The 23,320-nt window shown below is 44.5% G+C and overlaps 1 protein-coding gene across 4 annotated transcripts; it reads left to right on the top strand.

Moving 5' to 3' along the window:
* Nucleotides 1-294: 294 nt before the first annotated feature.
* On the top strand, nt 295-23,199 carry WDR86 (WD repeat domain 86). 4 transcript variants are annotated; one of them, XM_054632797.2, is made up of 8 exons: nt 596-749; nt 1,153-1,424; nt 4,193-4,334; nt 5,825-6,064; nt 6,149-6,257; nt 14,938-15,073; nt 20,105-20,208; nt 22,039-23,199. In XM_054632797.2, exons 2-8 carry the CDS (start codon nt 1,262-1,264, stop codon nt 22,255-22,257), a joined length of 1,113 nt encoding a protein of 370 aa, XP_054488772.1. In that variant the 5' UTR covers nt 596-749; nt 1,153-1,261; the 3' UTR covers nt 22,258-23,199. The 4 variants fall into 4 exon arrangements, with proteins under 4 accessions (XP_077044862.1, XP_054488772.1, XP_054488767.1 ...); XM_077188747.1 differs by lacking the exon at nt 596-749 and adding an exon at nt 295-535 and having other exon boundaries at nt 5,825-6,257; XM_054632792.2 differs by having other exon boundaries at nt 5,825-6,257.
* The last annotated feature ends 121 nt before the right edge of the window (nt 23,200-23,320 follow it).

The following is a 23,320-nucleotide window of genomic DNA, read 5'->3' as shown; positions in this document are numbered from 1 at the left end:
GCAAAGCGAGACAGCGGCTTTGGGGCTCCTGAGGCGAAACGTGGCAGGAGCTCGCCCAGGGAGAGGGGCGAGAAGAGGAACAAAAGGCGATGGCTTCCCTCAGCCCAGCTCCTAGCACAAGTCTCTGCGCCCCCCGGGAGGCACCGGAGAAGCCAGGGAGGAAATGCCGGTGCCCTCGGGCATCCTGAGGGGCGAAGGTGCCGCAGAAGCGCTGCCTCCCCCGGGACGAGCCCGGGGCCGATGCGGGGGTGCTGTCGGGCTGCTCCGGCTGCGGTGCGGTTGTTAACGAGACCCCAGCCCGGAGAGACCCTTCCGCCCCGCCGGGAGACTGAACTGCGGTACGGGCGGCTGCAGCCCCGGCGAGGCCGCTGCCCGGCAAGGGGAATCGCTGCAGGCAGAGGCCGTCCCGGCGGGGCAGCGCTGCCGGGCACCTCCGGAGGGGAGGACGAGGCGCAGAGCGGCAGCACCGGGGAAGCTGCACGGGCGGGGCGAGGCGGCCGCCGCGGGGGGAAGCGGCTCGAACGTGGAGCGGGAGGTAATGGAGGCAGGGCTGGGGCGGGGGGTGAGGGCCCGCCCCGGGGTGGGCTGAGGGGGCACGGCGGGAGCCCTTCCCGCCTCCCCGCAGGGCGGAGGCGGTTGGGGGGACCTTGCGCTCGGCCCGGCCGTGGCTCCGGTGCCCTGGCGGGAGGAGGTTCCCCCTGCCCGGAGCAGGAGTGCGGGATCGCTCCGGCGGAGCCGTGCCCGGGGCGGTGAGTGCCGAGATGTAGCGGGACCGTGCGGGAGGGATGGCGGCAGCCCGGGGCTTTGGGGGCCGCCTGAGCCCGGGCTCCCCTCTCGGAGGCGTCGCCTCCTCAGCGTGCCCACAGTCAGCGCTAAGATTGCTCAAAAAGCAGCAGCCTCGGTGAGGGCACCAGGTAGCGGTACCGCCGCCCGGGCTCAGTCCCCCAAGGGGCTGGAAGCGCCCCGATGCCCATGGAGCGGGCACAGCGGGCAGCCTGTACGCCCATCCACCGCCGTGGGGCTTGGGATCCTGTGGGGAAACGAGCGCTCAGTGCTTCAGCTCACCCTGGCTGGGGAAGCGATGCAGCCGCGGGGGGATGAAATGATTTAACGCCCTCTTCTCCCCCGTTCCCCCTTTGTGTCTCTGTGCAGAGCCCGGACTGCCGCGCTGATGTTTCGCAGTTGAGGTAATGGCAGAAGCCGGTCTGTGGGGCACGGCCGGAGGTCCGGAGCACCACGCTCTGCCGTGATCTGCGCCGCGATGGGGAACAGCGGCTCGGCCGTGAAGGTCTGCACGGATCACCAAGGCGGCATCAACTGGCTGAGCCTGAGCCCCGACGGGCAGCGGCTGCTCACGGGCAGCGAGGACGGCACGGCGCGGCTCTGGAGCACCGCCGACAGCCAGTGCCACGGCCACTTCCAAGGTACGGTAGCGGCTTTTCGCCTGGGCTGTGGGTCTGAGAGTGGCACAGGCCACACAGCGTGTTCTGGTCTCGTTCAGTCCCTGCCGGGCAGCCAAAATCACGCTGGTTTTGTTTTGGTGTTTGTTACAGCAGCGTTAAGCAGGAGCTGTTTCAACCCAAAACAGGTTACCAGCGCTGCTGAATGCACGGATCCTTTTATCTCAGGGTGTGCGAAGTTTAACTTATGTCACTTTCTGGAAGCCCTGTTTTACCCTGTGAAAAAATACTGACTTTTTGTTTCTCTCTCTCTTTTTTTTTTTTTTTGGTCCTTTTAATCATCTCATTTCCAGGTGGTCTTTATTTAGAACCTCTTGACCCAGAAGTCTGGAAAGGAACCTTGCTAAATAGGTTACTTCTGTTTTCCCTCCTCATCTGACGCACAGAAATGTTAATTGCTGGGCTTTTTCAATTTGAATTCATTTTGCATCTTAAGAAAAATTTATTATCCTTAGACTGGCATGTCAGTAATTGAAAAGAAAAAAAACTGGAGACAGTGGATATGCAAGAGTCTAGATGTGGGCTAAAGATGTTTGTATTCCCACTGATGTTCTTTTCATACAGAAAAAAAAGAAGCTGTTAAATTTGGAATTTCTAATGTTTTTTTCTTCCAAAGAAGAAATCACATTGCTGTGATTTCCTTGTTGTTTGTTTGCTTGCTTGCTTGTTTTTCACTATGGAGTATTGTCTTTCTTCCCCACATCCTGCCATGGTTCTAGCTTCTGGAAAACTCACTGCATTTGCTTTAGGCTAAGAAATCCCTTTAAACTAGAAAGAAAAATGTATTGGATAGCATTCATTATTATGGAATCTGCCAGTGCTTGGGGTAAACTCTGAAGAAGGTTGGGCTGGGTGGTTTGTGAACTGCCAGTCAAATCAGATAATTGTATGTATTTTATAATTATGCATGCACACAGTTGTCATGTCAATTTTAATTTTACAAGCTATAATTACTGATAAACCTGTATCTCTAATGCAGTTTCAAGCTCCACCACAGCACAACCAGCAGACTTGTGTGGTGGCTGCTTTTGGCCAGACCAGCACCAGACCTTGTCTGCCACATGGGGTTTTGGCACCCTGTGTGTGGGTCAAGTATTACTGATGGTTAAAATCTGCCTGGCAGACTTTGGTGCAGTAACCAAGATGCTGTTTTGATCTCAGAGCTGGATTACATGATGCTATGAGAAAAATCCCAGTGATTGAAACCTGATCCATTCAGGCTGCTTTGCAAAAAGTTTCACAAATATGGGAGAACGAGTGTAGTTCTGCTTATAGCCCTGGTGATCTGTTTAATTTTTGGCATCTGATGAAGTTGTTTTAGAGGAAACAAGCCATATGTTTGTAACATGGATTCTGGTTTGCTTTTGAACTACAACAAGGCTTTTAAACTTCAGGAATTGTACTGAAATCTGTTTTTTGCAGTCAGTGAAACAGTGTTTTACTGGGCAGCCTGCTTTCCCTCAGTTTTTTTACCATCTCTTTATTTTACAACATTCTGTTTTTCTAATACCTTTGTCCATCTGTCTCTCTTTAATCACAACTGTCCTTCTTTCATTTATTTATTTTCTTTTTTTTTCTCAAAGAATAGTATTTAAGTCACAGTAGGGCCAACCAACTTGAGCCATAACTGTCACTCTTGTAATAGTGACTTAAGTGGAAACAGTTCTGCTCCTAAAAGCTTACAGTCTAAATGTTAAAGCAGAAGAGTGCAGGGTAATAATAGTCCAATGATTAGATAGGTGACAGCAATTTCACACAAGAGATCTGGGATGAAGCTAGGACTTGAATCCTAAGGTGATTTTTACCTGTGATGCCTTTAATATTACAATAGAAAAATGACACATCTTGCTAAGCAGCAGCAAAAGCTCGAGGTGGTAATATTGATTCCTCTGTTTTGGTGTTGCCTTGTTTGTCAGTGTGACATTTTTAAAGCAGTGGTTGTGTCTGTTTTTATTGTAACTGTAGAATCCTTGTGTACTCTACATATTGTGTAAACAATTGTGCTCTAATCCTCCCTCCCTCCCTTTCTTTTCCTTAAAGGTATACTTATACTTGGAAAATTGTGGGGTTTAGTCATGTGGGGGAAAGTATTGGCTGGCTATTTACTTGGTATGTCTTTTTGTTTGCTTTTCATTCTGCCTGGACAATGAAACCAAACTTGTTGGTAAGTCTCAGGTCATTTTTTCAGAGTTTCATGCTTTGATTTATGACTGTGTCCTGACAATCAGTGGGCTGGGTTGAAATGCTGCCTTTTTCTCCCTGCTTCCAGAAGAAGGAAGCAAAAACATTTTAAAATTAAAAAATAAGCTGTTTTTTCTACTGGTTTCAAACTTCATTAGTCTGACTTTTATTATATTGATATTAGTCTATCTCATTACATTTTTGTAACACTGTTTGATTTACCTGCTTGGTGGAACTGCACTGTTTTACTCTTTCACTTAATCCTGATATCAGTGAAACTTCCTGCTGTGACTTGAAATGGTTGTGTTTTACACAAATCTTTAAACTGCACTGTTTTACTCTTTCACTTAATCCTGATATCAGTGAAATTTCCTGGTGTGACTTGCAATGGTTGCGTTTTACACAAATCTTTAAACATGAAAAGCACGGCGGTGCATTTAAAACTGGAGTTTTGCTACATTTGTTTGCATTTTTCTTTTGGCTAAGGAGAAGAGCTGGACTGATCTGTCCTTTCTGCACACACAGTGACTGATTTCCTTCGTTATTCCTAGGACATGAAAGCTACATCACCTTCTGCCACTTGGAGAACGAGGCTGCCTTCACGTGCAGCGCTGACCACACCATTCGCAAGTGGGACGTGCTGACCGGGCAGTGCTTGGCCATTTACCGAGGCCACACTTCAATTGTCAACAGGTAGGCTTCTCCCCTCGTGCCCCTGTCATCTGCCATCACACACTTCATCATTCCCCTGCAGCTCCCCATCCCTGCACTCATAAAAGGGGCTGTGCAAACCTCTGAGTTCGTGTTCTGTGCTGCCATGATTAGTTTTTCTAGCAACACTGCTGACACAGATAGGAGAGAAATGAAAGGCACACAGCAGGGGAATGGAATCCAGGGCTAGGAATGAAATTCCAGAAGAAATGATCCAATTGATAACAGATGCTGCTGATAAATAGGTTTAAAAACATCCTGTCGAGCTTTTGTGTCAGCAAGAGGGATAAAGTCAGGGATTTTTCTGTAATTATCATTCCTGTTTGGTCAAATGAAGTTTAATAATAAATATACTGTGTGTGGCTGATTGGCCTTTCCATTTAAAGTGCCTATTAATAGTTGGACTGGATTTAATTAATGGCAAATAGAGCAGTCAAAGATTGGTATTTTTTTAACATTTCTTTTCTGGTGGGCGTGTGGGCTTTTTAGTTCCTTTCTAAACTCAAAACACATATGATGTATAGTGAGGTTCTGTAAATAGTTAGGAAGGCTGGTTCTGTGTTTTGGCACAGGCCTGATTTTTGCTTGAATCAGCAAATGGGAAATGTGTTCCCCATTCATATGACTTTGTTGCCTGTTTGAAAGGTTCCAGAGGACAAAGCTCACCTGACAAAGAAGGCAGGTTATGGATGTTTCCTATCTCTGGTTTGGAAATATGAACTGTAGATTTTGTTTTCTGGTTTTGTATGTTTGTGCAACTACAACTCATTATTTTGAAGGCCCAGGAAGTTGAATTCCTGAGGTGTAATCTTTGGTTTGCTCCTCAGTTATGTAATAAGAGGAGTGCTTATGCTTTATCTTTTTGGAGATCCTGAGCTAAGTGAAATTAAGTGTATTTTTTTTCCTCACACTCTCCTTATTTGGTGATGGAAAGATGGTTATTTTGCACACTGTCAGTTACAGTTCAGATTCCTGGAATGTTGTTTTGTGGTTGTTTTGATTCCAAGCTATTGTCACAGATCTGTTTTTAAAGAAATATTAACGAATAACTGACAAGAATTAGCTAATTTAAAAAAACCCAAACAAACACAAACCAAACAACAAAGCAAACTTCCAGGTATTATATATAACTTATAAAAGTTCATATTCCTTGCTGGAAGGAATTTTAGCTAAACAAAATGCACAAAGTTACAATGCCATATTGTAAAAATATCTGCATCAATGTACTTGAATGAGGGATCTCAATTTTAAAAGTAGAAACATGGAAGCGTTAGATTTTTAAAAATGCCAAAGATGTTATGTTCATGCTGCTGTGGGAATTGTGTTAGGTGCTTTGGCACCATTGATTTCTTGACTTTCCCAGTCAGGCAAGGTAACTCATACTTTGGGGTACTTGGCATTGAAATTGTGACAAAAGATGGTTATGTGAAAAGAACAATACTGTTCACATGCACAACCTTTATTTTTTGCAGAATCCTGGTTGCTAAAGACTATCTCTTCAGTGGCTCCTATGACAGGACAGCCCGCTGCTGGAGCGTGGACAAGGAGAAACAAATCCAGGAATTCCGGGGCCATCGGAACTGTGTGCTGACCCTAGCTCACTATTCCTCCAGGGATGTGCTGGAAGAAGAGGAGGAGGAAGAGGAGGAGGAGGAGAAAGTGAGCAGGGACCTGCTGGTGACAGGGAGCACGGACTGCACTGTGAAGGTCTGGTGGGTGTCCAGCGGGCGCTGCTACCAGACCCTGCTGGGACACACTGGGGCCGTCTTATGCCTTATACTTGATGCACCAAACAGGGAGCTGTTCTCTGGCAGCACGGATTACACCATCAGGACCTGGAATATTGTCACTGGAGAGCAGCTGAAAGTCTTCAAAGAGCACCAAGGATCAGTAATTTGCCTAGAGGTAAGGGCAGAGACTTCCTTGAAGGCCTTTGGGTGTCTATGTCTTAACTCATGTCAGTCTCAGTTATTTTTCATTCATAAAGAAGCTCTTCTGAGACAGATTATAAATGATGAGCTTAAATATTTATATAATAGCAAAATAATAGTGCTCTCTGGTCTTGAGACAAACCCTCTTTCTCTAAAACACTCAGTGATCTCCTCTTAGCTTCTGGTGGCTGTCCTGGTCTAAGTTCTAGCTGAATATCTATTTAAATTCCACTAGGTCATGGAACTCATGGGTAGGTGTGCTGACAGCACTGTTCATCTGAGTGGGATTGTGTAGTCAGGCTCACCAGACTTTGAAAAGAAAATAACCTGAGCAAGTAACACAGGGTCAGGTAATTTAAAAAGGGGAGGGGAAAAACACTCTGTAAACCAGATAACTTCAAAAAACTCAACCCAAAACTGTGGGCAAAAGGTAATAGGAAAGCATAAAGCTGAAACAAATCCTACATTCAAGACCACACAGACAAGATGTGAGAAAAAAAAAAGGGAGAAACAGATGGCCAAGACAAGAAAATGGGCAAGAAAAATGGAAAAGAGAAGCAGAGCATGGGGGAGAGAAATCAGGAAATGATGGAGGAGAGAGAAAAAAAAATGTAATGAGATCTGAAAAACTATACTCTGTTTTTCTATTTGCAGTATTTTTCTGTTGAATGCTGCCAACTTTGTTAACATTGCAGGGGGGAGAGGAGGAGGTCAGGCAGATGAAGCAAGAGGGGAATGATAGTTATCCACAAGCTCATTATCCACCAGAAAATGCTGATAGTGCATTCAAAGAGAGTACATGGTGGTCTGTCACTCAGTTTCAGGTCAGCATAAATGTTTATACATGGATGTGTCTGGCTGAAGTTTATGACAGTAGTTTTTCTTCCTGCTCTCCCTGTTTGTGTTTGTTGTCCATAAGTTTTTTTTTTTTCCCCTTGCAGAGGCTACAGGATGTATCTTTAATAGCTGTTTAATAAAAGTTGCCTTTGTTTCTAAATAAGATAGTCACAGCTGACACTAGAAGACTAAAAACCTGGGAATACTGAAGGAATTCTGTTTTCCTTCACTTTTAGAAAAGAATAGGAAAAAACCTCACACAATATCATATTGCCCTGGAGTAATGTTTGTCTTGCTTGGGTAAATTCTTGGTGTTAAATCTTGTTTTTATGATATTGTGGTAATGTACTCTGAGGATGCTGAAGTAAATCTGCTGCTGTCCTTAGTGTCACGCTATGTTTTGTTGTTTAATTGTAACCCTTCTCCAAGGCACAGATTGGCAACAACAGAGCTTGCCTTAATTTAATTGGGTTCTTGCTAAAATTGTTACACAAAGCTGGCTTGACCCTCTCCCAGAAGCCTGGGAAATTCAATTATGCCCTTTGAATGCTCAGGAATGAGCAATGCCTGTGAGCACAGAGTTAAGCAATGGCTTTAAACAAACAGAACTTCTTGTAGGGGAGAAGAAAAGCAAAACCAATACATCTATTTGGAAAACCTGAATAATTCAGAGTACACAAGACTGCTCCTGCTGCCAAGACTGTGTTGGCAGCAGTCCTGGCCAAATCTTCTGGAGTGACTGGTAGCCCCTCTCTTCTCTCATCACCAGTTAATGTGTGGGGCTGGGAGGGTCCAGCTGAGGTACAAACAGCCCCTACAGAGAGCATTTAGTGTCCAGGCCTCTCCAACTTATCCCAGCTTAAGCAGTCCCTGCTGGTGAATAGCTTTAGGCTGTCCATCTTTCCTAATTCCTCTCTGCCTTTCTGGGTTCAACACTATCCCTTCTGTTCCACTTGGCTGCCACTCAGCACAGCCCACATGGTATTCTTTTAGAAAGGGGTCAATCACCAGAATCTGTACAAAGATGTTTCAACAGAAAGGAAACTTCCTGAATAGAGGTGTGGTTTTTATTTTTGTTTTGTTCTCAGAAAGCTTTTGGGGCCTTTTTTGCCTCAGGCTTCCTAGTGACAGTGCTGGAATCTGTGGCAATGAGCTAGGATTGTATTCATCAAACCCTGGGTCAGGAAGGACTGGGAGGTAGTTGTGAGTTGCCCACAGTAGCCAGAAGTTTTAATTGTTGACAGTAATTCATTTTCTTCAGTGCAGCAGTGAGCTGCTCATTACATCAGATTTTCACTCTGCTGTCCTGGAGGAGCTGAGTTGGTGCCAGCAATTGAAGGCAGTTACCTGTTCTCTGGGTGGTACAATGCTTGTCTGGGGAGAAAAAAAGGGAAAGAAAAATAAAGACTTCTTTTCATTTTATTTATTAAAATAAAGATCCCTAAGGGAGGATGACCTTTCAAAAAGTTTGAGAAATGCTCAGTGTGATTTCTCATCCTGGACATAGATCAGGAAAAATTTGGATATTGAGACCATATTTTCCCCAACTTTAAAAAGCTGTTATTGATGGGAATGCCCCAGGATGTTCTGAACTGCTGCAAATTATGTCTGGCCTGTTCCAGCCATCTCCCATTGCTTTACAGTAAACACCAATAGTGTTGCTGGAGCAGTGAATGGAAATTCCTGGAGTTTCTTGGGGGAGTTTTCTGGGTAGATAGCCATAAAGCACACCCATGTTTTCCACCCTGCTTCCTGCAGTGGTGGTGTGTGGAAAGCAGAGGGGTGATGCTACAGACAGATTCAGATTTTGAACATTCCCTTGTTGCTCTAAGATCCTTTGAAGTGTTGTTGTCAGGTAGTGTAAGTAGAGGAGCCTGGAAACAACTCTCATCTAGCATGGCAGAACAGAAAGTGTTGGTGGATTTGGGGCTTTCCTTTGTGCCCTGTCCTTGGTGGCTCTGGGCAGGGGAGTGATGAGCTTGAGCTGCCCTGTTCTCCAGCCTTGTCCTGCTGTCTGGGAGTCAGGCTGGTGAGGGTGACCAGCTGAACCCCCTTCAGGTGCTCTGCTGCCAAAGGGCTTCTGCAGCTTCTCATAATGCCACTTTTCTCCTCCTTCCACCATTTAAATTGGGCTGAGAGAGGTTTGCTGGGAGACTTTCTATCTGCTGTGGGAATTGTGTTAGGTGCTTTGGCAGCATTGATTGCTTGACTTTCCCAGTCAGGCAAGGTAACTCACAGTGGAGCAGCCAGAACTCTTCACTCTCCTCCTCCTGCAGTGTGTTGATAGCTTGGCAGACAAAGTACAGCAGCTGTTTTGGGAGCTCCCTCTTCATATAAGAGCCAATAATGAGATTTTATAGGAAGTGATGGGAAAAAGCAAGGGTGGGCTGAGTGTAACCACATAGCTCATGCTCATTCTTCCACTAAAATTTCAGGCCTGGCTAGAGACCAGTATTTGCAATTAATAATCAAATATGCATTTTCATTAATGTGTCTGCCTGCAATAGGCTGAATAACCCTGATTTAAATATTTACTTGTGTGTGTTTTTCTAAATGTCTCTCCTAAGTAGCTTTGCAAACTGTTCACAAAATAGTTACTTATTTAATCACAAGGATTGCTTTGTCCATTGCTGATTGTTCTGCCTCTGAGTATTTATCAAAACTGTGCTGCCAAAAGCTGGCAGAGAGAAATGATCCAGCTTGGAATTTAGCTTGGATCCTACTACAAACATTCTTGCAAGAAAACTCCCTTTTGAAGAACATGAACATGAGTGGGCAAGGACTTGCTTCTGGTTTTCCTGCAAAAGTTCCTTTGTTTGGACCATTCCCTTCAGTTGCCTTTTAAAGCTGACTAGAAGAAAAGAATGCTTTGAACAAAGCCACTGCCTGAACTCTGTTTATGTGCTGAACTGTTGTGATCACGGGGACAGAAATGTTTTCTTGCCACACCAGTTAAATTCACATATTTTTTGCAGTTTGTGTTTGTATTTGTTGCATCAGAGGATGAAGATGTGAACGAGTGGAATGTAAAGGCGTACAACACCTGTAAGAACAAAACACGGAGCCATCACTTTGCACTGCAGTAAAAAAAGTTGAAAAACATTCTCTTAACAGCCAGCCCAGAGAGCTCATTTTAGATGGATTCTCAGGAAAAAACCCCAACAATTTCTTGGCCACAGGGAGTTTGTTAGCTCATTAAAATGGATGTGGTTTAAATGGGATCCTGAAACTCTTAACTCAGCCCAAGGCTTACATAGTTGTATCTTGACGTTGGTCCCGCTTGGTGATTCTTGACTTAGAAGTGGCTGTGAACAGAAGACCCAAATTCCAGATTGTAGGAACACTGGCCCCCACAAGAAGAATAAGCTGGTGGTGGGGTATGTGGTTGCTCATATGAACTCATCCTGAAGTTCATGAGGGCCAGTCTGAGTGCACTGACCCTCAGCAAAAGGATGTGTCCAAATCTCTTTGGAGAATCAATTGCCTCTCCTTGGCTCTCCAAAACTTGTTTCTCATAGCAAGGGTTAATTGGGAGGGCAAAGTCCATTCCTATAAGGTTGAAATATCTGCTAAACAGCTCTTTTGCAGATATTTTTTGGCATTTTTACAGGTAGAAGTTGGCTAAAGCTGCTGCATTTATGCAGTTCAGCCAAGCTTGTGAAGCAATAGGGTTACGATTTTCTTGAAAGACCAACCCTGGACGTGATAATTTGTTCTTTATTAAAATTCTGGTGGGTTTGTGGGCTACGACTAAAGTTTTTTCTTATTAATGAGACCTGTAACTACTAGAGTGTTTACAACTACTCTTCTGCTACTGCTATTACTCTGCAACTCACAAGCAGTTTGACTGAACTTTTTCAAGGAATAGTTACATGTCCAGTATTTTGGGTTGAGGATTAAGACAAATTTTCTCCATTCACGTGTCAGTGTTCCATCTGGTTCAAAGCAAAATTTCTCATGAGAAAAATTAACAATCCAGAATTGCAAATATCAATGCAATGGTTTTTTTTCTGCTGTTTGACTGAGGCTTTAGAACTGGGCATCAAACTTTTATCAGGTTTTTAATGTTTTTGAAGCTACGTGGGTTTGAAATGTCCACTCAGCCCATTGGTATCTGAGCTGCAAAGCTGTTCTGTGTCTTCCACTCTCCTGCAGGTGTCCTTGCCTGGCCATGGTGTTCTGTGGTCAGGAGCTTTGTTGGGCAGCTGGCCAAAGTGAAGCAAGTGCTCAAAAGCCAGCCAAGGAAAATACAGCTTTAGAAATGTCACCTCTTCTCTGGGCAGACACAGACTGGAATATGTAACTGTGTCTGCTAAACCTTTTGAAACCACAGAGTGTGGGGCCAGCTTGTAAGGTGCTTTTGCTGGGGGAACAGTAAGTGATGATTATTATTATTTTCAATACAGAGTAAATGCAGATATCTGAAGGGTTGCAGCTTAGGCTGGAATTGCAAGCTAGACCTATATTTAGTCAAGTGAAGGAGTGATCTCACCTGAATGATTCTGGCCACAGCTGAGAAGGTTGTCCTTGTTGGGGATGGGAAATAGTGAGTTTTAAGGCATGATCTGTTTCAGATGTGCCTCAGGATGAGAGGAATTGTGCCCTAGACCACAGTGACTGTAAGGGGGCTATCCTTAGCTGTGGAGTTGTGAACCAGTTTAGATGAGATTATGCCTATCATATCACTAAAGACAGATCTGATTTGCAACTTCAGCCTGAGCTGAGAGCTCTTGAAGGCTTTCTTCACTAACAGCCATTTCATGCTGTTTTATAAAAATCCCATGGCAATGAGGGGCTGTGTGACAGTCAGAGCCTGCCCTGGGTTTTGCTGTTGGCTCTGCTGCAGGCTCTGTCTGTGGCATCTGGTGGATTGTTTAACCTGTTAATACTTCCTTTCCCATGCAAGACTGAGAATCCTGTGCTACTGTACTACGTGCTTAAATTGGTGAAGGGAAGGGAGGGAGGAAGGAAGGAAGGTAGGCGGGTGCATGGAAGTGTTTCATGGGGCAGCACAGAGGCTTTGAATTTAATTGAGATGGTTCATGTGCTGACCACCTCACCGGATCTCAAACATTGGAAAGCCAATCCTGGCCAGGGCTGCACCAAAACCAGTGCAGGCAGCAGGTCAAGGGAGGTGATTCTTCTCTGTTCTTCTCTTGTGAGACCCCACCTGCAGTGCTGCATCCAGCTCTACAGTCTTCAGTACAGGAAGGACGTGGATTTGTTGGAGCATGTCCAGAGGAGGCTGTGAAGATGATGAAGAGGGATGGAGCACCTCTGCTATGGAGACAAGCACAGAGAGTTGGGGTTGTTCAGCCTGGAGAAGGCTCCAGGGAGACCTTAGAGCCCCTTCCAGTGCCTAAAGGGGCTCCAAGAGAGCTGGGGAGGGACTTTGGACAAGGCTGTGGAGTGATGGGACAAGGGGAAATGGCTTTAAACTAAAAGAGAGTAGATTTAGATTGGGAAGAAATTCTTTCATGTGGGGGTGCTGAGGCCCTGTCACAGGTTGCCCAGAGAAGCTTTGACTGTCCCATCCCTGGAAGTGTTCAAGGCCAGGTTGGAAGGGGCTTGGAGCAACCTGGGGTAGTGGAAGGTGTGCCTGCCCATGATGTTTAAGGTCCCTTCCAACCTAAACCATTCTATGATTCTAAGGCTCTTAAAATCCTGATGCTATAAATTACCTGAGTAAACCTACATAACTTCAAACATTTTTGTATCTAACAAATTAGCAAATCTAGGTAAGCTGCAGCTCTCCTGTTCATTGATACACCCACTTAAATGTAGAAATGAACTGGTATAACCTAATGTACCATTAATGCAGAATGGCATTTACCTGTGGGAGGTTATAATTTAGTGTTTTTCCCTGCTCAGTGGGTGGGTTGATGCTGCTAGCAAGATGTCTCAAAAAGAAATGCAACAACTTGGCCACAAACCACGCCGCAGGATCCTAACCCCAAGCATCCTCTTCCATTTAGCAGGTGCACATGACAATTCTCTTCATGCCTGTTCAAGAGAGACTGAAATTTAAAAGTCCTTCCTCAGGCTAACTTGTGGTTCTTGGTTTTGTTAGTGCTGCTGGCCATTCGTTCTCTCTCCTCATGGAGATGTAGCATTAATGCTGTTGCTAAAACAGCTTAAAAGTAATAGGAAGTGACATTTCAAAGTACTGCTGGCTTTTTAAAGTGGTTTGTGCTTTACAAGGTCCTGGCATTCAGCTGTGAAATCTCTCCCATGGGCCAGGTTCTGCTGGGAGGAAGTGTGGGATGTCCTGCTCCAGCTGAGCTGGTGGCAGCTGTGGCAAGGGAGCCTCTTGGTCTGCCTGCTCACATTTCTTGTGTGGGTTATCACAGTCCCATCCCTGTAGTGCTTCATATCTTAAAATACCTTTTGCTTCATGTTGTAACACAGCACACACAATGCTGTTTTGTACAAAGCTCACTTCTGATGCCTCTTGGGAACGGGGTCATTCCTTTTTGGATTGGGAGTGGAGATGGAAAAGCATGACCATTCCAAGCTTACAGATACAGAGTGTGCAAAGAGTGGGGACCAAGGTGGCAGGAAAACCAACCCTTAAAAGTGCTCTACAAGCAAGACCACAAGTTGATTTGTCATTTGCTCATTTCCTGGAGATACTGGAGAAGCATCAGGGGTTTGTGCACTGCTGGTCATTCAAACCTTCTGATATGTGTGTCTGGTGGACAAACAAGGTACCATTCATTACTCCTTGGGGAAATTCCACTTCTTGGTGGGGGCTCAGGGTTCTCCCTCCTGTCTCTCCATCCCTCTGATACAGAGGCTGCTGCAAGTCCATAAAACTTCCCTTGAGCCACAGCTGGGTGTTGGAGTGACTGGCTGCTTTCAGCAGGAGTTGGGCTCTACATAACACTGGCTGTGAAAACCTTCAGTTTGATGTCTTTACACAGAGAATGCCAGATTTTTCTATGCACTATGGATTTTTTCCTTGCTGAGGTTCCAGGCTTTGTGTAACTTGTTTACTGTGAACTGGTTGGTTTTTAGTCTTGCACAGGTCAGTTATTTTCTCTCTGTCTCTGTTCCCCAGCTGCAATCCTTCCTTTCGTTATTTTCTGTCCTGTCTATGTGGAACAAACCCCATCCTCCCCACCAGTGAGTTCTCACAATGTGCAGGATGACTGGTGCAATGAGAGGTAGCACACAGCAGAAGACAATCTGCTTGAAGGTGTTTAAAAACCTGTGTCAGGATAGTTACTTATTTAATCATTCAATAACAGTCTAAAAAGACTTGTGGAAATGCAGATACAGAACAGTTTCAAGAGTTAGTGTTTCTGAATACTGTCCTTGTGCAGAGTGATCATACTAAACATAAACCCTGGATTATGGTGTGTAGAATTTTAATTTACCATTTAAAAAAAATGTGTTACTCAGAATTGTTCTGATTTTTTTTTTTGTAATTAAAAAGTAACAATTGGGTAAGAGTTCTTGTAAAATATGCTTTGCAGAAACAACACTGCTGGGGGGTTTTTGAGGCTTTAGTAATATAACTGGTTATGGATGTAGGGTTAGCATTGTTAAGCTCCCTGGAATCCTGCCTGCTGGCACAAGCAGATGGGCTAAGCCTTTATGTTCTGAAAGCTGGGGGCTGTTTTTAAGACCCAGAAGTCAATGAGAGATGCGACTATGAAGAACTCAAGGTTGGCTTGCTCACCACTCCCCTGTTTCAAGGTGCAGCTTGTTGCTCTCTGAGTTGGAAAATGTGACTTGGGATGGGTCCCTTCAGTGCAGCACTCTCACAAAGGTGCCTGGGAGGCCTTTGCTGATGTGGTTTTCTCTCCCCTCAGCTGGTGAATCGTCACCTGTACTCGGGGAGCGCGGACAGGACGGTGAAGTGCTGGTTTGTCGACACTGGGGAGCGGATCCAGACCTACAAGGCTCACAAGCACAGCGTTAGCACTTTGAAATACCATGCTGGCATCTGTAAGTTGCCTTTCCTGTGTTCTCCAGCCCTCTCCAGTCTCCTTTTCCATATTTGTGGTGGATTGAAGGTTGTTAATGGAGAATAATTTTGAACGCTTGTGAAGTTTTCAGTTTTTTTCGACTCTGGCATGTTTACGTTCCATACCAAACTGCTGCAGCACTCCATGTGGGAAGCTTAGGTCTTCCCTCTGTTTTCCACTCCCTCTTCTCACAAATGAAGGGGCAGTTGTTTTGTTTCTGTTACCAAGGCATGTGGCTTAAATCCTGAGCTGTATGGTTGTTTGTGTCTCTGTGGTTTAACCTCAACTAGTCTGGTGTCTGTCACCTGCTTCTGCTGTGTGCTGGGGACAGCAAGTGCTGCTGCTGCACACACAGCCCTGTGCCTCTCTCTGCTGCCTTGTAGGCTCTGTGTGACACCCTATCCTGAACCAGAATCACACCTCAGATGCTCACTGCTCCTTCAGTTAGGCTTCCCCTTGAGGTTCTGACCATCTCCTAGACTCATTTTCCACAAGGTCATTACCTGTTATCTGTTATCATTTGTGGATTTGTTCCCCAAATCATTTTCCTTTAGCAGCCAGACCTTACTAATGCTCAGGCCTCAGCTGTCCTACCTTCAGTCCTCCTGTTTACAATGGTTTCTGTCCATCAGTGTCTATTGCTAACATAACAGTACATGCTGACCATCAAACCTCCCTCTTTAAATCCCTCTCTGTGCTGGCTTTCCTTCTGCATGTCTGGGTTTGGGATCCCAGACAGCACCTCTGTTTTGATCAGTGAACCTCTCTGTGTCATCCTGGTCTTACCCTGCTTCTGGTATTTGACTTGATGTATCTTCACTTGCTTCCCAAAAAAGAACTTCTCTCCTCTCCTACCCTGAAGGAGATGGCCATGGCTGTCTTAAGCTAACCTAGACATTCACAGCTCTTTCCTGATTTTGATTTCTTCCCTTCAGCTTTGAAGTGAACACATCACACTAAATGAGTGGTTGCTATCTGGGCCTTGATCTCTCTTTTGGCAGCTCCTCAGTGTGATGGTGATAAATAGCTGACAGATGCAAGATGGTGCACGTTAGCAGAGTTGTACCTGCACAGTTTAGTAGCAGTTGTCTGGCACCATGCTTTCCTGACTACATTTATAACCCAGTAACTGAACTGATTTCTTAATTATGTTTGGAAACTTAGCATGTAACTAGGCCCAGGGGTAGACTTTTAGCCAGGAAACCTTGTTTTGGTCTTCCTTTCAGCATGAGTCCCACATCACTGCTTTTCTCCAGTAAAATATTTATTTGTAATTTATGGTTATTGCAGCTCTCCTCACCTCCATGGCAGAATTACCCCATTCTCCCCTACCTGCAGGTTGTCATTTCTGCTGGTTTCAGCTTCCACAGTTGGCTAGAAGGCTGAAATGGAAGGGGACAGGGTCTGAACCTACACTGCACCTTCAAGTTATTATTGCTCCAAGACGCAGGCAGGTAGAGCAAGGGAAATGAACCAGAAATTGTAATCTGGGATGATCACTGGTAGACAAAGTACTGATGATTTTGTGTGTGTGTTTTCCCCCTTTTAATGATAAAGACACAAACCAAAGCATTGATTTTGTCAAGACTGGTGTTTGATTTTGTCAAGACTGGTGAATAAGCTGGTGTTTGCCTGATCCTGTGCTGAACATGAATGTCTGGGTGGGAGACAGGGATTGTCTCCTTCATCAATGACACCTCCAGAGCTGCAGTTCTTCAGTGTCAGGTTCCTGTTGCTGATTCCCTGACTTCTGGGACTCTGGCTGGGGGCTCCCCTGTCGGGGGAGACCCTCCTGGGGTGGTTTTGTGTCAGGAAAGAGAGACCCACTGGATCTTTTTGGTCTTCAGGTTCTTGTTTATTGTGATCTCATCTAGAGTTTTGCACGCTGTCCACACCAGGGCTCAGTGCACTGGAAAACACCACTAAATGGCCAACAATCTCTTGTTCCAAGGTCTTTTAAAGCTAAACTATCCAATTAAGAACTGACACCTGGATTATTTTCCCTTTTAATCCAATAACTGATCCCACAGAGCCTGCAATGGGGACTTTTCCACCCTATTACAAAATGCCACCTAAACCCCTGAAGAAGGAGGAAGAAGAAGCATGAAGAAGAAGCCCAGGATGACACCCTGTGCCCTCCATCTTGCTTCCATCCATACTAAATATCCTAAAAATCCTAAAACCTACATACTACATACTAAAAAACTACATACTAAAAATCCTAAAACCTAAATTTCCCACCTACACTACTCTGTACAATCTACTTCACACCCTAGTGGATTCTGGTCTATTCTGAAGTTTAGGAAACTTTCTCCATGAGTGAGGGTCAAAGTCAGTGCTCCCCTGGGGGTCAGGGCACCCCAGAGCAGACAGGGAAACATTCCCAGTGCCCTGGGTTTCCACAGTTCAGTGTTGATCCTACTCTTCATGCAACCTGTAGAGACTTGACCAAACTGTTAAGCAAAGGAAGTTTTAACTCAAACAAAAGTTTTATTATCTGATGCCACCTCCATCAGCTCTGCAGCTTTCTCTCTCTTCCCCCTCATTCTACCACCTTGTCCCTGCCATACACATACATTATTTTTCCACAACACTCTTTTTTGGAATTAAAATGCAGACAGTATTGCTGCATTTAGTCAGACCTGCAAAGAACATCCTGGTAGTGTGATAGAAGAGTTTACAGAATTATTTAAGATCTTGTTTTAAATAAAATGCAAAAATACTAAAAGTGTCAAACAGGAAGTATCAAATTGTTCCACTTCAAGGGTAGGAAAAAAAGCTCTGGAAAAATATTAGGAACTTGTTTGAATGCATGATATGCACTTTAATTAATGAAAGAGGAAATTTCTCCCTAAGGATTAATTTATAAACTATGAGTGCTTGCATTATTGTGGTGCATTCATCACTGATTTCCACAGTATCTAATAATTTTGTTAGAATTAGAATTATAAAGACATGTTAACTGGATACCAGTGTTGGAACTAGTGTAGCTTAAAATACAATCTGTTCACCTGGGACAGATCAGAACTGCCTTTCAAAAATGTGGAAAAATTTATTTAAATTATGTTTGTTATGGTTTATGTCACATTTGCACTAGTGCAAGAACATGAAAGAAAATCATAGCCATGAAGTGGTAATTTTCTGTTAGAAGATCTTAATTCTGCTGCTTTCTCTCTGATCAGAGCCCAAAGGCTCATTGCCCCAAAGGGTTTGTGGTCTAAATAAGAAAACAGAGTAGAAGAAAGAGAGGAAAAATACATGTCTGTTTCCAAAATCACTTTAGAGTATACAGGGAGTCCAAAAAGATGTGAAAACTAAGCATTAAATCATCAGAATGTGTTTCCAGTGGCTTTCCTCAGTCTGCTTGTGTAATTAATAGCATAGGGAATATTACAGCTGGTTCTCAATCTAATTTATTTAATGATATGTTGATTATTTTTCTCTTAAAGTATGTGCACAGCCGTTTAAAATTTAACATGGTTTATATTTTTTTCATGTTACAAAAGCTCCAGGGGAACCTTTCAAAACTGTTCTCCCAAGGGTCTATGAAAATTAAGTAAAAAATGAAAATTAATTTTATTTTGTTGTTGTTGTTTATTTCACAGGTGGTATATATAAGTAAGTATTTAAATGCCAAATCTGGGTTAGATCAACAGCTCTTCTTTGAAATTCAGAGGTGGAGAGAGACTTCCTAAATCCAGAGTGACAGTTCAAAAGACATAAAGGATGTCTGTCAAAAGGGAGATTCTGATGGCAGCAGCTGAAGTAAACTGGCAGCTGCATAGTGACAACAGCTCTTAATTGGTTCCTACTCTCTGCATGTCTGTAACAGAATTAAGTGATTTCCATTCACTGGGAAAAAATCAGTACCTGTTCCCTGCTTTACTTTGTTGCTACTCATTTGCAGAGTGGGACATGATGCTTTTTCAGGACTCTGCTGGAAATTGAATTATAGTGGCCCATATAAAGTGACATTGATTTTCCACATCCAGATGTTTCTTGGAGGTGCACCCAGGAGGTGCCCAGCTCCCTGCTGTTTAATTTGAATTTAAAAAGCTCATGGCAGTACATAGTCAGTTCTCTCATCTGTTATTGTAGTCCTGAATTTACAACCATGATAATTTTTTCACCTCTCTTTAGAGATTCAGTTCCTGACTTCTCCTAAAAGATAAGGAATCTGTTGGCTTCAGGCACACCAGTTTTGTAAAAATCTTCCCATGCTAGTGGCTTTTACAAAGACATGAAATGCAGGGAGCAGTGAATATATTGCTTTTTGCAGCTCTGAAATATTTATGTCTAGAAAAACTTGAGGAGTTTGGGTTAACTGAAGGGAAGTGTTTATCGAGAGAGTTTGTAGCCTTTAGAGCACATGAATGGGCTCATTTTTGGGCATATTGCTAAGTACAAAAATCTAAATATTAACAATGCCTTACAGCTCCTGGATGCAGCAGTCTGGGAATCTGATGTGAAGATCCTGAAGTGTTGAGAAATTGTTCTTTGAACATGTAAGGTGCTCTAAGGAAACCTGATGAATAGCCAAAATTCCTGGTCATGCTCAATTTAGTTACCCCAGCCCTGCCCCTTTTGCAGCAGCAGAAGTAATGGAAGCACTGGAGTACTGAATGGAAAGCTGTAAATAACTCTGGTAAAACAAATGAAAGGTTGAGTGGAAATCCTTAAAACCAGACTTGAGATAAATTGCCTGCTTAGAATTATTATAGGCAGGGAAATAGCTGTGGAAGAGAAGAGCAGAAATAGATACTTGAAACTTGTGCAGAGTGAAAGGCTGATGTGTGTAGGCACTTCAGGTTTAAATCAGTTCAGTGTTTCAAAAAATACAACTCAAAACAAGCATGCTGGGGTCAGCAAAATGATCTGGTTTGTCTGAGGAGAGAATCCAAATGGTATGTCATGCCCCCCTGGGAGCTGGTTTTAGGTACATTTTTGAACTTGTATGAACTGTCCTCATGTGGCTGCTCACATCTGGCTGTGCTGTGTGGTTGTGTGTCAGTGTTCACAGGAAGTGGAGATGCCTGTGCAAGAGCTTTCAATTCCAGGAGTGGAGTCCTGCAGAAGATCTTCCGAGGACACAAGTTCATCATCAACTGTATCCAGGTCAGGAAGGGGTTTCTTGGTGAGGTTTCTTCCCTTTGATTGCTCCCTCATTTGTTTTGTGGGAACTGGTGTGGCTGACTGTTCTGTGTGTCTTGGATTGGATGTTCTAGCATAATACTTGAATATTCTGTATGTAATTTTAGAAAAGCGTGTAAATAATCATAAGTGAAACCACGTAACGAGCCCTCAGGGACAGCCCCATGTCTGGGATCGGGGTTTTTTCAGGTCAGGCTGGATAAGCAGCCATGAGAACTGAGACAGATGAACTGATGCTGTGTGGGGCACAGAATGGACTCCAGCCTCATGAGACCCTTTCCATTACAAGACACTACTGATAAGTGTTTGCAGTGCTCTTAGGGGAAAAGAAGTTCCTGCCTTATGCAGGCATAATTATAGCATTGTCCCCCAAACCACCCGGGGGCATGGCATCCCCAAACAGCTCAGGAGTGATATCTGACCCACATCCTGCCAGGAAAATGGAAGGGTTTCTGCCACTGGCTTAAAACTGAAAGTTAATATTGTTTGCAGAATGTCTAGGCTCAAATGACACTGGCATTTAATAGTTACAGCAGGGGGAATTAGTAATCCTTGGTGGCCATGCAAAGACCATGGAATCATAGAGGGGTTTGCATTGGAAGGGACCCCATTCCAACCCCCTCTGCCATGGGCAGGGACATTTTCCACTAGACCAGGTTGCTCAGTGCCCCCTTCCAACCTGGCCTTAAACACTTCCATGGATGGGGCAGCCACCCTGAGGATCTGCATCTCCCTGCACTGGGATCTCAGTGTAATCTGTGTGCAGGATGGAGATTTTCATTAACAATGGGAGACATTGTTGGTAATTCTGACAGTCCAAAGAAAAAGAGAGGAGATAAAATTCCTTTTGCAGTTGATCCCAAGCACATGAAGTTGTAAATAGTTTTCTCTTGTATATTCTTCTGAATTAGCAAGTGGCTGGATGATCTTAAACTGCAACCTCCTGGTGCTGGGCAGTTTTTGTGCAGCAGGTGGGCATCTGGATGTGTTTGGGGAGTACCTAATAGAACCACCCTGGGCAGCCCCAAGTATTGACAAGACCAAAGCTTGGCTTTGTGTTCTTATTTGTAACTGAATTTCCAACTGTACAGGGGCAAAAAAAAAAAAAAAAGGGGAGAGGACTGAGAAGTGGCAACCTTAAGATGATCTTAGGTCTAATAATGAGGGCTGGATGAGAGGTGTGATGCTTGTGTGGTGCTGCAGGTAAGGCAGGGAGATGCTCACTGTCACAGCACACACAGGCAACTACAGGGCACCCATGGGGTGGACAGACTGATACAGGAAGATCACCAAGACTGATGTCTGGCTTCCAGGGCAGGACAAGGGCAAATGGAAACATTAGCAATAGCAGCAAATGGTTCATAAGGGAAATGAAACCACAGCAGTGGAATTGTACCTATAATTTAGTGCAAAGAGAGAGGGGAAGTGAGAAAGAAAGCATTCCTGAACCCCTGCTGCCCACTGATGATGATTTTGGTGTCTCCTTAAGTTCAACATCAAAACCAGCAGTCTGAAAACAGTGCAGAAATACCCAGCCACAGCCTGCTCTGACATTGGGTTTAGTTCTCCATTGCTTTTCTAGAGGGTCTGGGTTATTAATAACTCTTGCTGTTTATGGCTCTGTGAAGTGGCTGAGAAATGAGTCCTGACTTGGTAATGTCTCATCCCACTTCAGCAGCTTTTGTGATAATTTATACTGGCTCTTGCAAGGAGCTCAGGCCTTAAGTGCTGGGCTCAAGCTGTGTTTGCTCTGATTTTTGACAGTTTGATTGTGCTGTGACCCTGTTGTTCCAGATCCACAACGAGCTGCTGTACACAGCTTCCCACGATGGCACTCTGCGGGTCTGGGACATCCGGGGCATATGCAAGAGGAACAAGCGGCGCTTGAAGAAGGACAGGTCTGTGCAGGGCAGGAGCTCCCAGAAGGGGAGTCTGGCTCGTCTCTTCAACAATAAAGTTGGCTGTATGATCCAGCAGGAGAATGGGGCACACGAGGCTGTTGAACTGATGTGACTGTCCAGAGCAGGCTTTATGTCAGTGACCAAAGCTGAACCTTTTATTTTCTGCACCACTGTGTCCATGTAAACCAGAACTCGGAAAGAGATAGGAAGTGGCTTTGCCTGAACCTCTGTGTGAGGAGCCAGGATTCTCTGTGGGTGCCAGATGGGCTCAGGTCAGATCCTGTGGCTGTGATGGCTCAGCTGAGCAGCTCTGGGGTCAGCAGCGTGGTTCAGGTGGGGTACCACTGTGTGCGTGCAATTAGGAACTTTACCACTGCTGGCATCAGTTCCCTGGGCACAGAGGTGTTTCACCTCTGGCTGCCCAGTGTCTAATGAGATGTTTTCCCATTCCTGTTGCCCCATGACCCCTGTCCAGTCCAGTGTGGCAGTGAAAGGTGTCCTGCAGTGAATGGTGGCCTTGAATTCCATCTCTGCAGCTGACCTTTGGCTCAGTCGTTGGCTGACAAGGCCAATGCAGGAGGGTTTAGCTCTGCAACAGGACCTTAAAGCAGACTGGACTTCTCTCTGGGAAGCTGGGAGTAGTAGGACAGAAATTAATTTAATTGGTTTTTTTAACAAAACATAAGCCACAGAGCAAGCTAAACCTCAGCCCTTTTGTGCCAAGGTCACCTGTTTGCTGACCTTGTGTTGTCTCTCCTCCTCCCAAAGCTGTATCTTGCTAGGTTGCCAGTAGCATTGGATAAGCAGTCAAACTCAAGAGTTTTCCCAGTCTTTTTCCAGGTTCATCCTTCTCTGATAACCACTGAGCCATGAATTAACAAGGGTTCTTATATTTTTCTATTTGCAGATATAACTCTTTGTAGAACCAGTACAAAAATATCTAACCACATGTTTTTATTTTTATGGCTTTATTTATTCTGTACTACAGCAAGATAAAAATGCTGTAATCCTTTTTTTTAGAATGGATTAATAAACATGTGGCATCTGCAGACAACTGACTGTCTAGTTTTTATTTTTGTCTCAGATATGGGGAGGGGTGTGGCCTGGCTGCAGAAGCACAGAAGTTAAGAATGGATGGAACAGGGGGAAAAACCCCCACATACACTTTTGGGAAC

This window comes from Agelaius phoeniceus, chromosome 1, assembly GCF_051311805.1.
Source record: "Agelaius phoeniceus isolate bAgePho1 chromosome 1, bAgePho1.hap1, whole genome shotgun sequence".
NCBI classification, from domain to species: domain Eukaryota; kingdom Metazoa; phylum Chordata; class Aves; order Passeriformes; family Icteridae; genus Agelaius; species Agelaius phoeniceus.
This window is presented reverse-complemented; position numbering and strand designations above follow the sequence as displayed.